This window comes from Acanthochromis polyacanthus, chromosome 22 (assembly GCF_021347895.1).
Source record: "Acanthochromis polyacanthus isolate Apoly-LR-REF ecotype Palm Island chromosome 22, KAUST_Apoly_ChrSc, whole genome shotgun sequence".
Lineage (NCBI taxonomy): Eukaryota > Metazoa > Chordata > Actinopteri > Pomacentridae > Acanthochromis > Acanthochromis polyacanthus.
Window position 1 is genome coordinate 29,331,111 of NC_067134.1, and position 14,113 is coordinate 29,345,223.

The following is a 14,113-nucleotide window of genomic DNA, read 5'->3' on the forward strand; positions in this document are numbered from 1 at the left end:
TTTAAATCATATTCCATCTATTTAAATTGTCTCCTTTCTTTATTCATGACTGTTTTCATTTAGAAACATGGAATTAGTGTCACTGAAATCACTTAAATTTTAGGCCTCATCTCGTTCTCCATCCCTGAATAACCTCAGTGTGTAGAGGAAGAATCCCACCTATCGTTCCCTCAGCTAAAGCCTGACTCTGCTCACCCAGACAGGCAGCAGCTCCCACCATGGCGTACAGTCCAGGGGTGACGCAGTCGGCGCCGGGTCGGCACCAGTTCTTGAAGATGATCCAGTCGTGGTGGTGGTACGCCATCTGCTCCACGGCGATCCCGACGATCCGCCCGGCGATCGCTCCTACGGCCATGCTGGGAATGAAGAGACCTGAGGGGATCTGAGGAGCAGACAGAGGCAGGAGTCTGGTCAGAGAACGGACGAAAAATAAAACAATAAATAAAATAATAAACAAAAACCAGAACTAGACCAAAGATTTAAAGCTTCCAATGAGGCCGATACTCAGCAAACATCATTCAGTCGAGTCTGACGCTTTAATTCTGCAGAAATGGTAAAAAACAAACGTCTTCTTCTTCATCTTCCTCCTACTGACCTTCATGCCGAAGGTGAAGATGGTGATGACGATTTTGAAGATGAGGGCCAGGGCGAGCTGCCACAGGGCGTTGTAGACCCCGGGCCCCGCCGGTCGGTCTGGGATGTCGTCTACCGGCCGGCTCATGTTGGAGTTGTTGATGTAGTCGCAGAGCTGAGACGACTCCAGAGCGCCGCAGTCGTTGAAGAGCTCCGAGATGAGCTCGCTGGTGCTGCGGCGGGTGTAGGGGTTGGGGTACGCCAGCACGGCGGTGATGCCCGTCACCGCGATCACCTCCAGCACCGGGTACTTCCCCAGCTGGGTGGTCTTCCTCCGCCGGCACCAGGCGATGTTGGCCCGGATGAAGAGCGTCCCCCAGAGGCCGCCGAACACGCCCAGCAGGATGAAGGGAACCAGCTCGGCCATGTACCACGGAGTGTGGTACTCCACGTAGAACAGCACCAGCCGGCTGTTTCCAAACGGGTTGATGGAGCGCAGCGTGAAGGCAGCGACCAGAGCGGCGAAGAACGAACGCCACAGAGTCTTTAGGGGGAAATAATAACTGACCTGCAGGAAAGAGGAAGGACCGACGACGTTAGAGAGACGACAGAGTGTTTCTGAGAGAGAAAGAAGACAGAAAGAACATGAAGGCAGCAGCAGACCATGTTCAGATCAAACTAAGACTTTCCTGAAGGAAGTAACCAATTTAATTTATTCAAAGTGATTTACAGGCAAAGGTGAGAAAGTGAAAACACGTGAAAGTGTGTGAACTGTAAGAAAAAAATGATTATTTAGAACTGATTGATTAAAACTGCAGTAAAGGACAGAAAGTTGGAAAAATAAAAACATGCAGAAGATAAAACAGAAAAGAAGTGAATTCAAACTGAGGGAATAAAAAGTGAAGCCAGTTTAGAAAGGACCCTACAAAATAAAACTCATTAGTTAAAAGCAGTGGTAAAAAGAGCTGTGTTTAGTTTACTGTTAATAACAGAAACATTTAGGGAAAATCAGAAGCTCAAACTGTAGCATAATGACTAAAAGCCTTTTCACTGTGTGGTGTGAACTTTTGCTGACATTAACGGTCTAAAAAAGAATATCCCATTTATTATTTTAATAAGGACATTTTTTGGAAAGTGAGGACATCCATCCATCCATTCATCCATTCTCTATCCATCCTCTATACACCGCTTTATCCTCACTAGGGTCATGGGGGGTGCTGGAGTCTATCCCAGCTGACTCGGGTGAAGGCAGGGGACACCCTGGACAGGTCACCAGTCTGTCACAGGGCTACATATACAGACACACAATCACACTCACATTCACACCTACGGACAATTTAGAGTAACCAATTAACCTCAGCATGTTTTTGGACTGTGGGAGGAAGCCGGAGTACCCGGAGAAAACCCACACATGCACAGGGAGAACATGCAAACTCCATGCAGAAAGATCCCAGGCTGGGATTTGAACCGGGGATCTTCTTGCTGCAAGGCGACAGTGCTAACCACTGTCCACTGTGCAGAAGCGAGGACCTTTATTTTGAAAAGTAAGGACACTTATGAATGAAACATTTTAGAAAGAGGAGATATTTTTGGACGTGAGGAAGATAAAATTAAAGAGCTGTTTAAGGAGGAAAGAGGCAAAGCATTCTGCATCCAGATGAGGCTGGAAGAAATGATCAGAAGGAGCACAAATGAAGCAGAAACGTGTGTGAGTGAAGAAATGAAGCTGGCGTGTTTCAAACCAACCTCTTCCAGACTGAACAGAACTCCTCCGATGGGCGCTCCAAAGGCCACCGACACTCCAGCTGCTGCTGCTGCTGACAGCACCTGAAGGACACAAACCAGAAACATAAGAACAACGCTGCTGTTTCCTATTGGTCAGTTCCATTTAATGTGTTCTCTGCAAACAGCAGACACCATACATAGTCTGACTTTCTGTGCAGGCAGCCCGATGCTAGCCACTCACCTCCCTCCGCTTGCCCTCGTTCTTGCTGTATTTGGAGAAGAGGCTACAGAATAAGTTCCCACAGCAGCAGGCCACGTGGACCAGAGGACCCTCCTTCCCCAGACTGAGACCCGACGACACCGCCAGCACCAGGGTCACCGTCTTGATCAGCAGGGTCCACTTCCCCAGATAACCCCGGATGATGAAGCCGCTGAGGATCGTCTTGATCTGCACAAAACCACAAACAGCAAAAAGACAAAGACAGCGATGAGGGCTGCAGGCTAATCAGTGAGGTCATAGAACGTCACAAAGTCGTGTAAAAAAATCATGCTTTTGTTCCTCATCTAAAACTTTAACACTGAGCTCAGATTCATATTTATTCCATCACACCAATGTTAAAGTCTGTCTTCACCTCTTTGATTGACACAGCAGTGATCTACTTTAATGAATCCACAGAACGTACGCTCCTGTTTAAACTTCAATCAGTCCTGATGTTACCTCAGGGATTCCTGATCCACAGGCGTACGGAGCGAACACTCGGACCAGCGAAACGGCCAGGAAGGAGAAGAGCAGAGCCCAGAGAATGTAGAGGAAGTAGTTCAACACGTACGCTCCAGCCCCCTGAAAGAACAGAGTCGCATTTATGAGCCACAGAAACACTGATCTGGTCTGCAAACAGTCCACACTTCACACTTCTTTCAATCCTGATTTGTTCCTTTAACACGAACAGAACACAGTTAAAGAAATGTGTTTGTTTTACTGTGGGGCATTTAAAGCTCTTTTTGAGCCTAAATGTCAGTTCTGGCATCGGACATATAAAGTAAATAGAAGGCAGTACAAAGGTGATGGAGAGAAGCTGAACATGAAGATCTCAGTTTTAGAAGAACACGTACACCCCCTGTTAAAAGGTTTAGGACACTGTCTCATTCAAATAAAGTAGAACCTGTTCTACAACTTTTATTTCATCATATGGATGTGATCAGGGCAGGACTCTGATCATACATGTAAAGTTTCAGGCAGATTGGAGCATGTTCAGGACATTTACACAGCATTTGACATTTCATGGCGAAGGATCAAAATTCCAGAGGCCACCACGGACACGCCCTTTGACTTTGGAAAAAGATTTTAATAACTTTGGATCATTAAGGCCTCCTGTATGTACTGGCCCAATTTGAGGTGAATTGGAGTTTCCCCCTAGGAGGAGTTCGCTCTAGAAAAAAATGAAAAATGGACAAAATCTGACATTCAACGCAAAATATCTCACTTCCTGTTGGGTTTGGAATGTGGCTGTCACTGACTTTTTTGTTCAGCCTGATGTGCTGCATATGTGGACCACATTTGGTAGATACACCCCCTGTCAAAAGTTTTAGGACAGGTTCTACTTTATTTGAATGAGGAAGTGTCCGAAAACTTTTGACGGGGGGTGTAGTTTCTCTGAGGATGAAAGGAAAAATTATCACCATCTACATGTTTTCTTTATGGACTTTTACACTGTTTTAATTTGCCTAAGAAGTAAAATCATTATTTTTCCTCACAGTCCAACTGCTGGACACACGAGCAAAGCTACAAGTGTCTGTAGGAACCCTGATCTTTATTCTGCTGTAATTAGCCTTTATTTAGTTTGTTTAACCTCCTGAACTCCAAAACATCTCGACAGACTTGAAAAGCGTTCTTTTCTTTCCTCGCTAAAATTGCACCATTAATCAGAGTCACAGACTGTAAAAGTAGAAAGAATTGCTGCATTTTCTACTTCCTGAAAGTCCTTCAGCTCATCTGTGACGTCTCATTCTGTCAGAAAACTGAACCAAGATCAAGAAACAGGACATTTACATCAAACAGTCATTTAACAAAAAATCTGTGACTTTTCAGGCAAACTGCAGGTTGTAGAGCAGAGAGGAGACAATAAAAGGAATTAATTATAAGCATAAATAGAAGAATATCTGCAGTAGGTAGAGTCACAATAACCTGTGGTGGAAAAATGTTGTATTTGTTGATTCCCAGCTTTTATAATTTTTGTAAAATAAATAAAGAAATCCAACTTCAAGATGTTCAGAACATCTTGACCCAACTCAACCTGACTCTTGACTAGTGTGCTTTGTTATTTTCAGTTTTTTTAAATTTAAATTCTACTTTGTTTATTTACTACGATATATATTTCTGTTTTGTTTGATTTTAGTTATTTATTTATTTTTATATTTATTTATTTTTGTTTTGTTTTTGTAATATCCCAACCCTTTAAACTCTGATGTCATTCTGTATTTAATTCTCTGCATCTTTTATTTTTTGAAGAGAGGGCCTCTGTTTTCTGTTTTTTGTAATTAAAAAAAAAGAAATAAAATATTAAAAAAAAAAAAAGAAATTCAACTTGAGCTTTCTTTTTGCTGGTTTCTGTCGTTTCACTGGGGTGATGCTGCACTAAACACATTTCTGAGTTCTCTCTGCTTCTTCATGTTCTTCTGTTTCCGTAGAGGTGCAGAACAGTGAAAAATGAGCCCACAGTGAATAAAACAAACACACACAAACTGCTTTAGAGGGTTAGCATCTCTACATAAAACCTGCAGCCAATCCAGATAAGAGATAAAACTGAAGATTTTTAGAGCTGAACTAGAAGCAGGTAGAACTCCATATCTGACCTCAGCGTGGCCCGTCATCAGCTCGGCCCATTTCTGCCACTGGGGACACTTGTCCCGGTCGTCGAACGTCGTCTCGTTGGACGTCCAGCAGCACTGCTCGTGGCTGTACCAGAACGCTGAAAGACACACGCCTTCCTTCAGGTCCGTCATCCAGTCCACCGCCAGGTCGATCACCCCGGCCAGCGTACCTGAACAGAGCAGGAGGCGTCAAACGAAGCCACGCAGAGGTTCGTCCCAGACCATGAACCGACCGGATCAGAAAACCTTTCTGCAGTCTCATCCTATCTAGCTTTCATCTTCTCTCTTGTCAAGGTTTCAAAATCAAATGAGTCAGTGTGGAAGGCCTCAATAAACCCTCTGACACAGAGACTCAACATCTATCAATCCAAGTTTCATCTACAGAGGTGAAACCAACATTCCCTTCCTTCCACAGTCACACTAAAAATCTGACCACTTTGTCCTGAGCTAAATGTGTCCTTTTTCCTTCAATCTGTTCAGAAATCTGACATGTTGACAGTGAGGCAGCGAGAAAAACAACCGAACAAGGAAATCAAGCAGATCCTCCTAAATTCAGAAAAACAAACACATCCAGGGTTCCATGACTTCTTTAGGTGGGAAAGGTTCTGTAGTGTTGGTAAAAAGTGAGCAGCAGGAGCTCAGGAAACCTAATTCACCTCAACGCTGAGAGCTGCAGAACTGTGGAAAAACTAAACCCTCACAACTGCAGAAACAGCCGTACTGTTTGAACGTGTGAGGGCATCCAGAGCTAGAAAACTGAGGGATAAGGCACACTGCTGTGGAGCACATGTGGCTCAGAAACAACCCAGTGAATTTAGAAGGATTTCATTCACTGCATTAGCTCACTTAATGACCCTACTTCTGACATGACACAGTTTGTGTATTTTAGTCAGGAAAGCATGAATGAAAACACAAACCACACCACAAACGTGCATCAATAACGACAAAAGTGAGCATCTAGACACTGCCAGGTTTCCACATTTTGTCTCTGCAGAGTTACACACTCACTAACAGGACAAAAAATAAAAAATAGAAATAAATAATGCACAGAAAAATAAAAACAGAAGCAAAGCTCGCTCACTGGGAATCAGTCAGTCAGTAAAAATACTGGATTGGACTGACCTAATGTGTAATTTAGTCAGGTGAAGCTGTGTTTTCTATCACTGTTTGTAGCTAAAATCATATCACAGTGGAGTCTTCACCTCATATTTAAACTCGGTAGGTTCTTTCACATTGTCAGTCTGATGAAGCCGCTGCTTTAATTATGTTTAATAAACACCAGTGAGTTGACTCGACTTGACAGTTTTGAAAAGTCTCCCCCAGAGCCCTGATGGACCTCGGTGTAAATAGAATTGTAGATAAATGCTCCTCAGAGTCGTTCTGTCAGTGAGTCTGACCACAGAAACGGACCTGAGAGCAGGCCGATGAGCAGCATCACCACCCATCCTGACCAGGCGTCCAGCAGGCTCTTGATCAGCTCCCAGATGGACTCTTTGCTCTTACTGGTGATCTAAGGGACAAACAACAAGAACACACATACACTGTTCATTTGCAAAGTTGTGACGAGCAGAACACAGAACTCTGACTGAGGAAAACAGTTTTTTTGGCCTCTTTTATTTCAGAGTGTCACTCAGCAGGACAAGTAACCCATCAGTGAGTTCACCTGTCTGATTTTCTGCTGTGATGTAAACACATCGTCTCCCACCCTCTGTCCCTGACTTGTGAAACACCAGAAGCCTTCAGGTCATGTTTCTATGTGTGAACGGTACAAATAAAACCTTCACTAACTTTGCGGTGACGGTCCGTGTCTCTGGATTTCTCCCTCAGCCAGTCGATGGTGTGGAAATCTTCATACGTCCCCACGTCAGGAAAAGGCTCGTCCAGAAAGTCCATCAGATTTCCAGCTCCATTCATCTCCTCTGTGGGCGTGGCAGCGCTGACACCTGACCAGGTGAGAACATCATCAAACTGAGCTGTGAACGTCATCAATTTCACCTTGAAAAAGCAAAAACAGTTTAACTCCTGGAAGCTAAAGATGGTATGGAGGAGAAAACTGTCAGCTTTAAACTTTATCAACGTTTTAAATGGTAGCAGAACAGTTTGATGAAACGATATTACTCAAAAAATACCGTAATGAATTACATTAACACTGACTTGATTTGCTGATTAATATAATCAGAGTTGTATTACAGGCAGTGAACACAGGTGCTGTCAACCAGATGAGATGTAAGAGCTAAATTCTGTTTACCGGTAACTAAAAATGATGACAGCATTGCGGGATTTCTGACAAAGACAAAAACATTTAATCTAAGACATGTTCTAGAGCTGCGAATGAAAGCATAAAATAACTGTCAGAGACCACCTACTGCAGCAGCACCTTTATTTACGTTAGCAGCTAAAGCTAACGTAGCATCTCTGAACGCTGCTGGCTCGTCTTTTACCTTCTCCGACCTCCATGTTCCCGCCTGTTCTCACGACTGTGGATGGAAAACGTCTTCAAAATTACACTTTATATACAGTCGAGTAAACTGAACATTTTATACGATATCCACAGTTAAAAAACAAATAAACCGATGGGAGACGGCGTCAGTGCTCAACGGGTCGATCTCACGATACTTCAGAGATCTCGCGTTGGTTGAGCCTGAATTAAAGATCGTCTATTTAGCAGATGACTCACACGACAAGTAAAAACAAACAGCGGTGGAAGAAATACTCAAACTTCAGGTTGACAAGTCATGTTTTGATGAAGTTATATTACAAATACTAATATATTAAAGGATAGTTCTTACTCATTTCATTAACATATATGTAAACTTTTACACAAAAACACTGCAGATAGACCATAAATCATAGATGATTGACACTTCAACCCAGAGTAAACACAGTTATAAAAATAGAAAAAAACATCAGTTTGATCTGTTCACACATTAACAGTTATGGCCTCTCTTTGCTTTGTCACAATACAAAAAGAATTTAAAGATGTAGGAGCATGAGATGACCATTGCATGGTACCAAACAAACAATTAAACAATAGATATGTCACAAAGTTTTAAAAAAGCTGCTGGCTGCTCGTCGCCTCCAGATAAAATGTCGTCTTATTTATTACATAAAAACAGAAAATCTAAGGAGGTAACTATGGAGGCTGGTTTACTCTAATGTCTCTGATGATCACTGAGTGTTGGTTCCTGCACTGGACTCCTTATTTTCATCTCATCACCAGGAGAAAACGCTTTCATTGAGGACATCCAACAGCTCCTCTGATGATCACATGACCTCCTGCCTGCTTCACCAGATTTCAACCTGCTTGTGCTTCTCAAAGGGTTTTCTGTCCTCGATTTTGTTGCCGAAGAGTCTGAAAAACAGCAAAGCAGAGAGCAGACGTCATCATTGAGGAAGAGCAGCATCACTTCAGCTCCTCTGGTTTCTCTGAGAGCCTCTGAGCTTCTCTCAACTCACCGCACAGTGTGGATGGAGGAGTGGATGGAGAGCAGCTGGAGGAGCACATCTGTGGAAGCATCTGTGATCTGATTGTGGCTCAGACTGCAACACAAACACAACAGGTCACATTCATGTAGAACTCCACGTTATCTTCTGTTCTACTGAGAGAATGTAAAAGGACCAGATCGGTGGATCACCAGGATCCAGTTTTTCTGCTCGAAATTCCTACAAATACAGCCTGACTGTCCTCTAAACATCACATTCTCTCTCCTGGACTGTAAATCCTTCATCATCTGCTGCTGAAGGTGTGTTTGGGTTCAAATAAAACACCCTAAATGTGGAATACTACTTTAGCTGAAGGACTGTATCTGAACCCTCTGAACCTGAAACCTGCTGCTGGGTGACCAGATCTCTGAAAAAAACGACTAAATGACGCCATTTATCAGAGTCAGAAACTGGAAAAACAGAGAGAACCGTCAGATTTTAAACGCTGTGACTGATAGATGATGAAAATGACATTAAAATCATGATATTGATGAAAAACCAGTTTGTTCTCTTCACCAAAAAACAAACTGTCTGCTCCTGATTCTGTAAAAAAACTACAAGTTCTGGTCTCCTCAGTCCAACAGAGAAACCACGACGGACTGACTCAGCTGTGACTAAAGTTCAGAGCTTCAGTTGAACTGCAGGCAGTGTTTCCACAGAGCAAAATAAAAGGAGTGGATCAATAAATGACTGCAGCGTGGATCAGAAACAGAGAACAGAAGAGCAGCTGGTGGAGATACGTTCATTTTTATAGAACTGTTAAAACTTGTTGACATTTAGAAAAATACTGGAGACTCTGATTCTATTTATTACTTTATAAAATCAATAATCAAAGAATCTATGTTTGCTTTTTCCTTTTTTAAAGGTAGAGAAACTGTAAGTCTGCTGTCCTGCATGAAAGTCATTCTGAGCTCCGTCTCCTTCCAGTGACGTTGTTCTGGTTCCATAGAGGAGCAGGACTTTATACTGATGGCAGCAGAAACACCCAGGAGCTGCCTGAAGTTCAGAGGGTTCATAGAGTATTTAGAATAAACATCAATAAGAACAGATGGAACAGGCTGATGCTGAGTTTGGCCTCCCACTGAAGGAAGCGGTCTGAGACTCACTCCAGGACCTGGACTTTGTGCAGATGTGTGATGAGGGGCAGCAGCAGCTGGTCGCTGAGCTGACAGTGACTGAGGTCCAGCTCCGTCAGTCCTTCACAGGAGTCCAGCATCTGGACCAGACCTCCACAGACCCTCTGGTCCAGTGTGCTGTGACTCAGGTCCAGCTCTCCACCCAGAGCTCCACACAGGGACTGGGCCCGTCTCACCGTGTCCCTCTCAGAGTGGACGGGAAGCAGGGACAGCAGCTGGAGGAGGACACTTTGACTGACTCTGAACAGGACAAACAGAGCAAAGAGCGAGCGTCAGGACGTCCAACATGAAGGACAGCGAGCTTCTCTTGTTGAAGAATGGGAAATAAACTGGTGAAAAAATGGTGAATTAAACTTAAAATTAAAGTGCTGCACTGCAGTGAGGGGAGAATTTAAACTGCGCCACAGCTCAAGGTTCAGATCTAGAGATAGTCAGCATGATATGAGAAGATCAGTCTGCCTGCTGCAGAGGGGACAAGGAGGTGTACCTTGGGCAGATATGCTGAGGTGTAAAGAGTATAAAGAACTTGTCTGAATGAGATGCCTCGTGGTAAATAAAGGTTCTGATTGGTTGACAGGGAGACAGTGGGAGGGAATTGGCCCCCTCCTGCTGACTCTGCTCTACTATTGTTTTTTTGAGGAAAACACCAGGAGTCCCAGTCACTATTAAAAACTGAATAAATGATATAATAGTGTCAAGAAAGGTGTGATGTTCACACTAAAAAATAGGATGGACCTGGGGCGTGGAAACCCCAGAACCAGAAAAGTATAAAAGACAGGGCATCAGAGGGCAGAGTCAGATTTACCCCGGGGTATCTCAGAGTGTTTGGACCTGTGCTGCACAGAATAAACACTTTATTGTTGAATCTGAAGATTGCTCCAAGACTCTTCTCTGTTTTTCCTTGGTGAGACTGCTGCAACTATTATCTTTAACTGAGTAGATTTTTCACTGATGTGGAACCTAAAATTGAGACAATAGACATAATTTGTGAAGACATTTGTATCCACTACACTCTCTGCTTTATCTCATTCTGGGCTCTGTCCCACCTGAGGCGGACCCTGTCCAGGACAGCAAACAGCAGGTCCAGTCCTCCGTCCTCCACCTCACAGTCCTGCAGGAGGAGCTGAGTGTCCCGGCTGCAGTGTTTCAGGACCATGGATGCGGCCCTGCAGTCATCAGCAGTCAGACTCAGAGGCTCAGGCTGATCCTCCTCTGGTAGATCCACACAGGACCCACAGGACAGATCCAAGCGCTGCTGCAGAGTCCTCAGCAGGCCGGACGCTGCCTCCTGCTGGCCGTCAGAGGCAGCACAGCAGTGGATGAACCTCAGCAGCTGATTCCTGTCAACACTGAACAAGAACTTCAACAGTTAATACACAGATAATAACTACTGCTTTTACACTTCATGTTATATTTTAATACACAAAGAAAACACACAAAATACACAACAGAAATGCAAAAAGAAATTTCTTTTTTAACAGCATAGATTTATTTCCGTAAGTCTGTCCATTAAATCCATCAAGTTAAACATCTGGAATCACAACGACGTCACTGAAATACACCTGATGGGTCAGAAAATACAAGCAGGGACACAATCTGACAGGCTGCAAACAAACTGTCAGGTTAATTAGAATTTTCAGGTTCAGGTGGACTGTTCCCATCATACAGACCAGTCAGCCGCTTACAAAGGTAAAGCAGGAAAAAGGTGTCACGGTGTCTTTTTGTTCAATTAAACTTCACATGTCTAAATTACACAGTTTATCTGTGACTATATTTCATATTTAATTATATCTAATGAAGACACAGTTCATCAGAAAGTAGAATCTAATTATATTGTGATTACAAACAGTAAAACACCTCCACAGTCATGGCAGCTTGTTTTCTTGTATAGCAGCAGACTGTTAGCCTAGCCGCGCTAGACAACCCACGGCAACGAATTTAATTCTCTGCCAGGGTGGGTCTAGTTACCCTCCATAAGGCTCGAGGCTGAATTCTCCTAAAACTGGCCGGACCAATCACCATGAAGTGTAGAGTCAGAAGGCGGGCGTAACTAAGTGACGACAGAGGCGTGACGATTCTGACAGAAACAACCGGCGCACAATAAACAGTTATCTTTGGACTCGGCTTTGGCCACAGCCCTTAAGATTTGAAGCTAAAATTCAACTTGAAAGATAAACAAAGGACGGCACTGAAGTGTTTCATTGAGAAGAAAGACGTATTTGGACTTATGCCGACGGGATATGGCAAATCCTTAATATACCAGTTGGCTCCGCTGGTTGGGAAGCTAATGGGACTTAGCCACAATCCGCCGGTGCTCTCGGAACTACATCAGCCTATTCGTTGCGCTGATTGGTTGTATACCTACCCAATTGCTGCAGAGGGATTTGATAGACAACCTTTTAGCTCGCCTCCCTCCCTGTCAAGCTTCCCTAGACCCTTGTGCCGTCAGAAACATGGGTGTAGCGTGGCTAGGCGAGCGGACTGCAGTTATCTTAGACATTATTTAAAGATCTCCTCTGGTAAAAATCTATTTTTTAACCTGGTAAACATGTTCACATGTAGTTTTTATGCTAGAATCAGCAGTCAAAGACCAAATGTAGAGCGCAGAGTTACATCTAAGACATTTTAAGTCATGAATTATTTTCATAGAAAAACTGTAAATATGTAATTCTGATCCAGAAATGATTTTTTCAGGGTTTCATCAACGACCAAAGAGGGATTTAAACATGTAAACAAAGTATTTCAGTCACTACTGAAATGAAAACAGTGGTATTATTATAAACTGCTGGATAATGAAATGAAGGCAGAACCATCAGTGCTGCATTAATACTGAGGCAGCTGGATCCTGTCCTGTGTGTTGGACGGCAGTGAGACGCTGGAAACCAGCACTGATATCTGACCTGAGCTGACAAACTCTGTCCAGCACAGAGAGGATGGACCGTGTTCCCTCCTCTGGGATGGAGGTCCAGAGGAGGTTCAGTTTAACTCCGTCACTGTGTCTGAGGGTGAAGAGCAGAGCAGCAGAGTCCACTGAGTCCAGCTCTCTGCAGCTCAGGTTGATCACATGATCCAATGACCTCAGCAAGCTGGGGACCATGTGACTGGCCTGGACTCTGTACAGCTCTGTGATGGAAGTCATCACGAAGCTGGGACTGGGCCTGAAAGCACAAAGAGCATTTAGAAGGACACCTGGTTTAAAGAGCTCAGAAAGTGCTGATGAAAGAGGAGTCACATCAAACCACAAAGAAATAATTCGAGAAGACAAACTGAGATTCTGGTCAGAGGTTATAAAGATCCAAACGACACCTTTTAAACACAATCCTGTCCAGAAAGGGAAGCAGACGAGCGACGCTCTCTTGTAAGGAGCGGTTCTTCCTCAGGTTCACAGTGAAGGTCTGAGATGGAGAATGCTGCAGCAGATAGTGAAGAAGATCCCAGTTCAGGCTGCAGGAGGTCAGGTCTCCACCAAGCTTCCTCAACGAGGACAACGTCAAGTCCTGGTCCTGGACTTCATGGAGGAGGACCAGCAGCTGCTGCAGGTAATCTCCACTCAGTCTGCAGGTTTTATCATTAAAACAGAATTCATTCTTTATTTAAAGCATCAAACAATTAGTTTGCTTCATAAAGGTGAGGAACAACATTTACTTGAGTGTTGGAGGTCCATCATGAAGCAGCAGTGGAATGAGACACTGAACAGGGATGCAGGACTCAGTGAGCTCCAACTCTCTGACTGAACAGGATCTCAGCAGGGAAGACAAACTACTGACAACCTTCAACAACAGTCTCTCTGAAGGCTGGGATGTCTGAGGCTCAAGAGAAAGCTTTTCAATAGTCAGTGGATGGGAAGGTCTGCCTCTTCTGACCCACTGAAACAGGAGCAAGGCCATGGCATTAGAAAGCCTGAAAATCAAAGAGAAGAGCAAAAGATCCAACATAAATAACTGAAGATTCAACCTGGATGAAGGTAAAAGTCACTGAAGGACAAGTAGAGACAAGCACTGTTTAGATGTTGACCTCAGACTGTGCAGGTGTGTTGTGTTTCTGAAGAGCAGGGAGGCTCTTCTGACAGACATCTTCTTTGCTGTGAGGGTGAGATCCACTTCAGATCCACACCGTTGAAGAACTTTCCCCACAGAGCAGCAGATCTTCCTGGATAACGTTCTTGTTAACAGCAGCTTGAAGTCCAGGAGCTGCAGCAGAGACACCAGCTGCTGGACCTCCTGTCTGGATCTGACAGAGATGGATGAACACACACTCTGGAAGAAGTCTGGACCACAGCTGGAACACAGCAAAGATGATGTGGAAAAAGAGACTGAATGACATCA

At 43.9% G+C, this 14,113-nt stretch overlaps 3 protein-coding genes across 14 annotated transcripts in view; 1 reads left to right on the forward strand and 2 right to left on the reverse strand.

Annotated features, from left to right (window-relative positions):
* LOC127531866 (H(+)/Cl(-) exchange transporter 4-like) overlaps nt 1-7,813 on the reverse strand; it is a 19,325-nt gene extending 11,512 nt beyond the window's left edge. The window contains 9 exon segments of the mRNA XM_051942109.1: nt 196-382; nt 596-1,141; nt 2,320-2,400; nt 2,540-2,746; nt 3,017-3,139; nt 5,152-5,339; nt 6,580-6,679; nt 6,958-7,112; nt 7,611-7,813. Coding sequence (XP_051798069.1) covers nt 196-382; nt 596-1,141; nt 2,320-2,400; nt 2,540-2,746; nt 3,017-3,139; nt 5,152-5,339; nt 6,580-6,679; nt 6,958-7,112; nt 7,611-7,626 — 1,603 coding nt within the window. The 5' untranslated portion in view covers nt 7,627-7,813.
* LOC110970828 (high affinity cGMP-specific 3',5'-cyclic phosphodiesterase 9A-like) overlaps nt 1-14,113 on the forward strand; it is a gene marked incomplete at its 3' end in the record, with an annotated part of 66,272 nt that overhangs the window by 24,222 nt on the left and 27,937 nt on the right. The gene's annotated exons all lie outside the window — the stretch shown is intronic.
* LOC110945503 (nucleotide-binding oligomerization domain-containing protein 1-like) overlaps nt 7,959-14,113 on the reverse strand; it is a 98,030-nt gene continuing 91,875 nt past the window's right edge. For 10 of the 12 annotated variants that reach the window (XM_051942074.1, XM_051942075.1, XM_051942080.1 and 7 more), the window contains 8 exons: nt 13,803-14,066; nt 13,434-13,688; nt 13,095-13,343; nt 12,689-12,946; nt 10,835-11,137; nt 9,759-10,028; nt 8,626-8,709; nt 7,960-8,521 (listed from right to left, as the gene is read on the reverse strand). In XM_051942074.1, the coding sequence (XP_051798034.1) occupies nt 8,455-8,521; nt 8,626-8,709; nt 9,759-10,028; nt 10,835-11,137; nt 12,689-12,946; nt 13,095-13,343; nt 13,434-13,688; nt 13,803-14,066 (1,750 nt within the window). In that variant the 3' untranslated portion in view covers nt 7,960-8,454. Of the gene's footprint in view, nt 8,522-8,625; nt 8,710-9,758; nt 10,029-10,834; nt 11,138-12,688; nt 12,947-13,094; nt 13,344-13,433; nt 13,689-13,802; nt 14,067-14,113 lie in introns of all 12 variants that reach the window. The other 2 variants (XM_051942084.1, XM_051942083.1) reach the window with 1 other exon arrangement.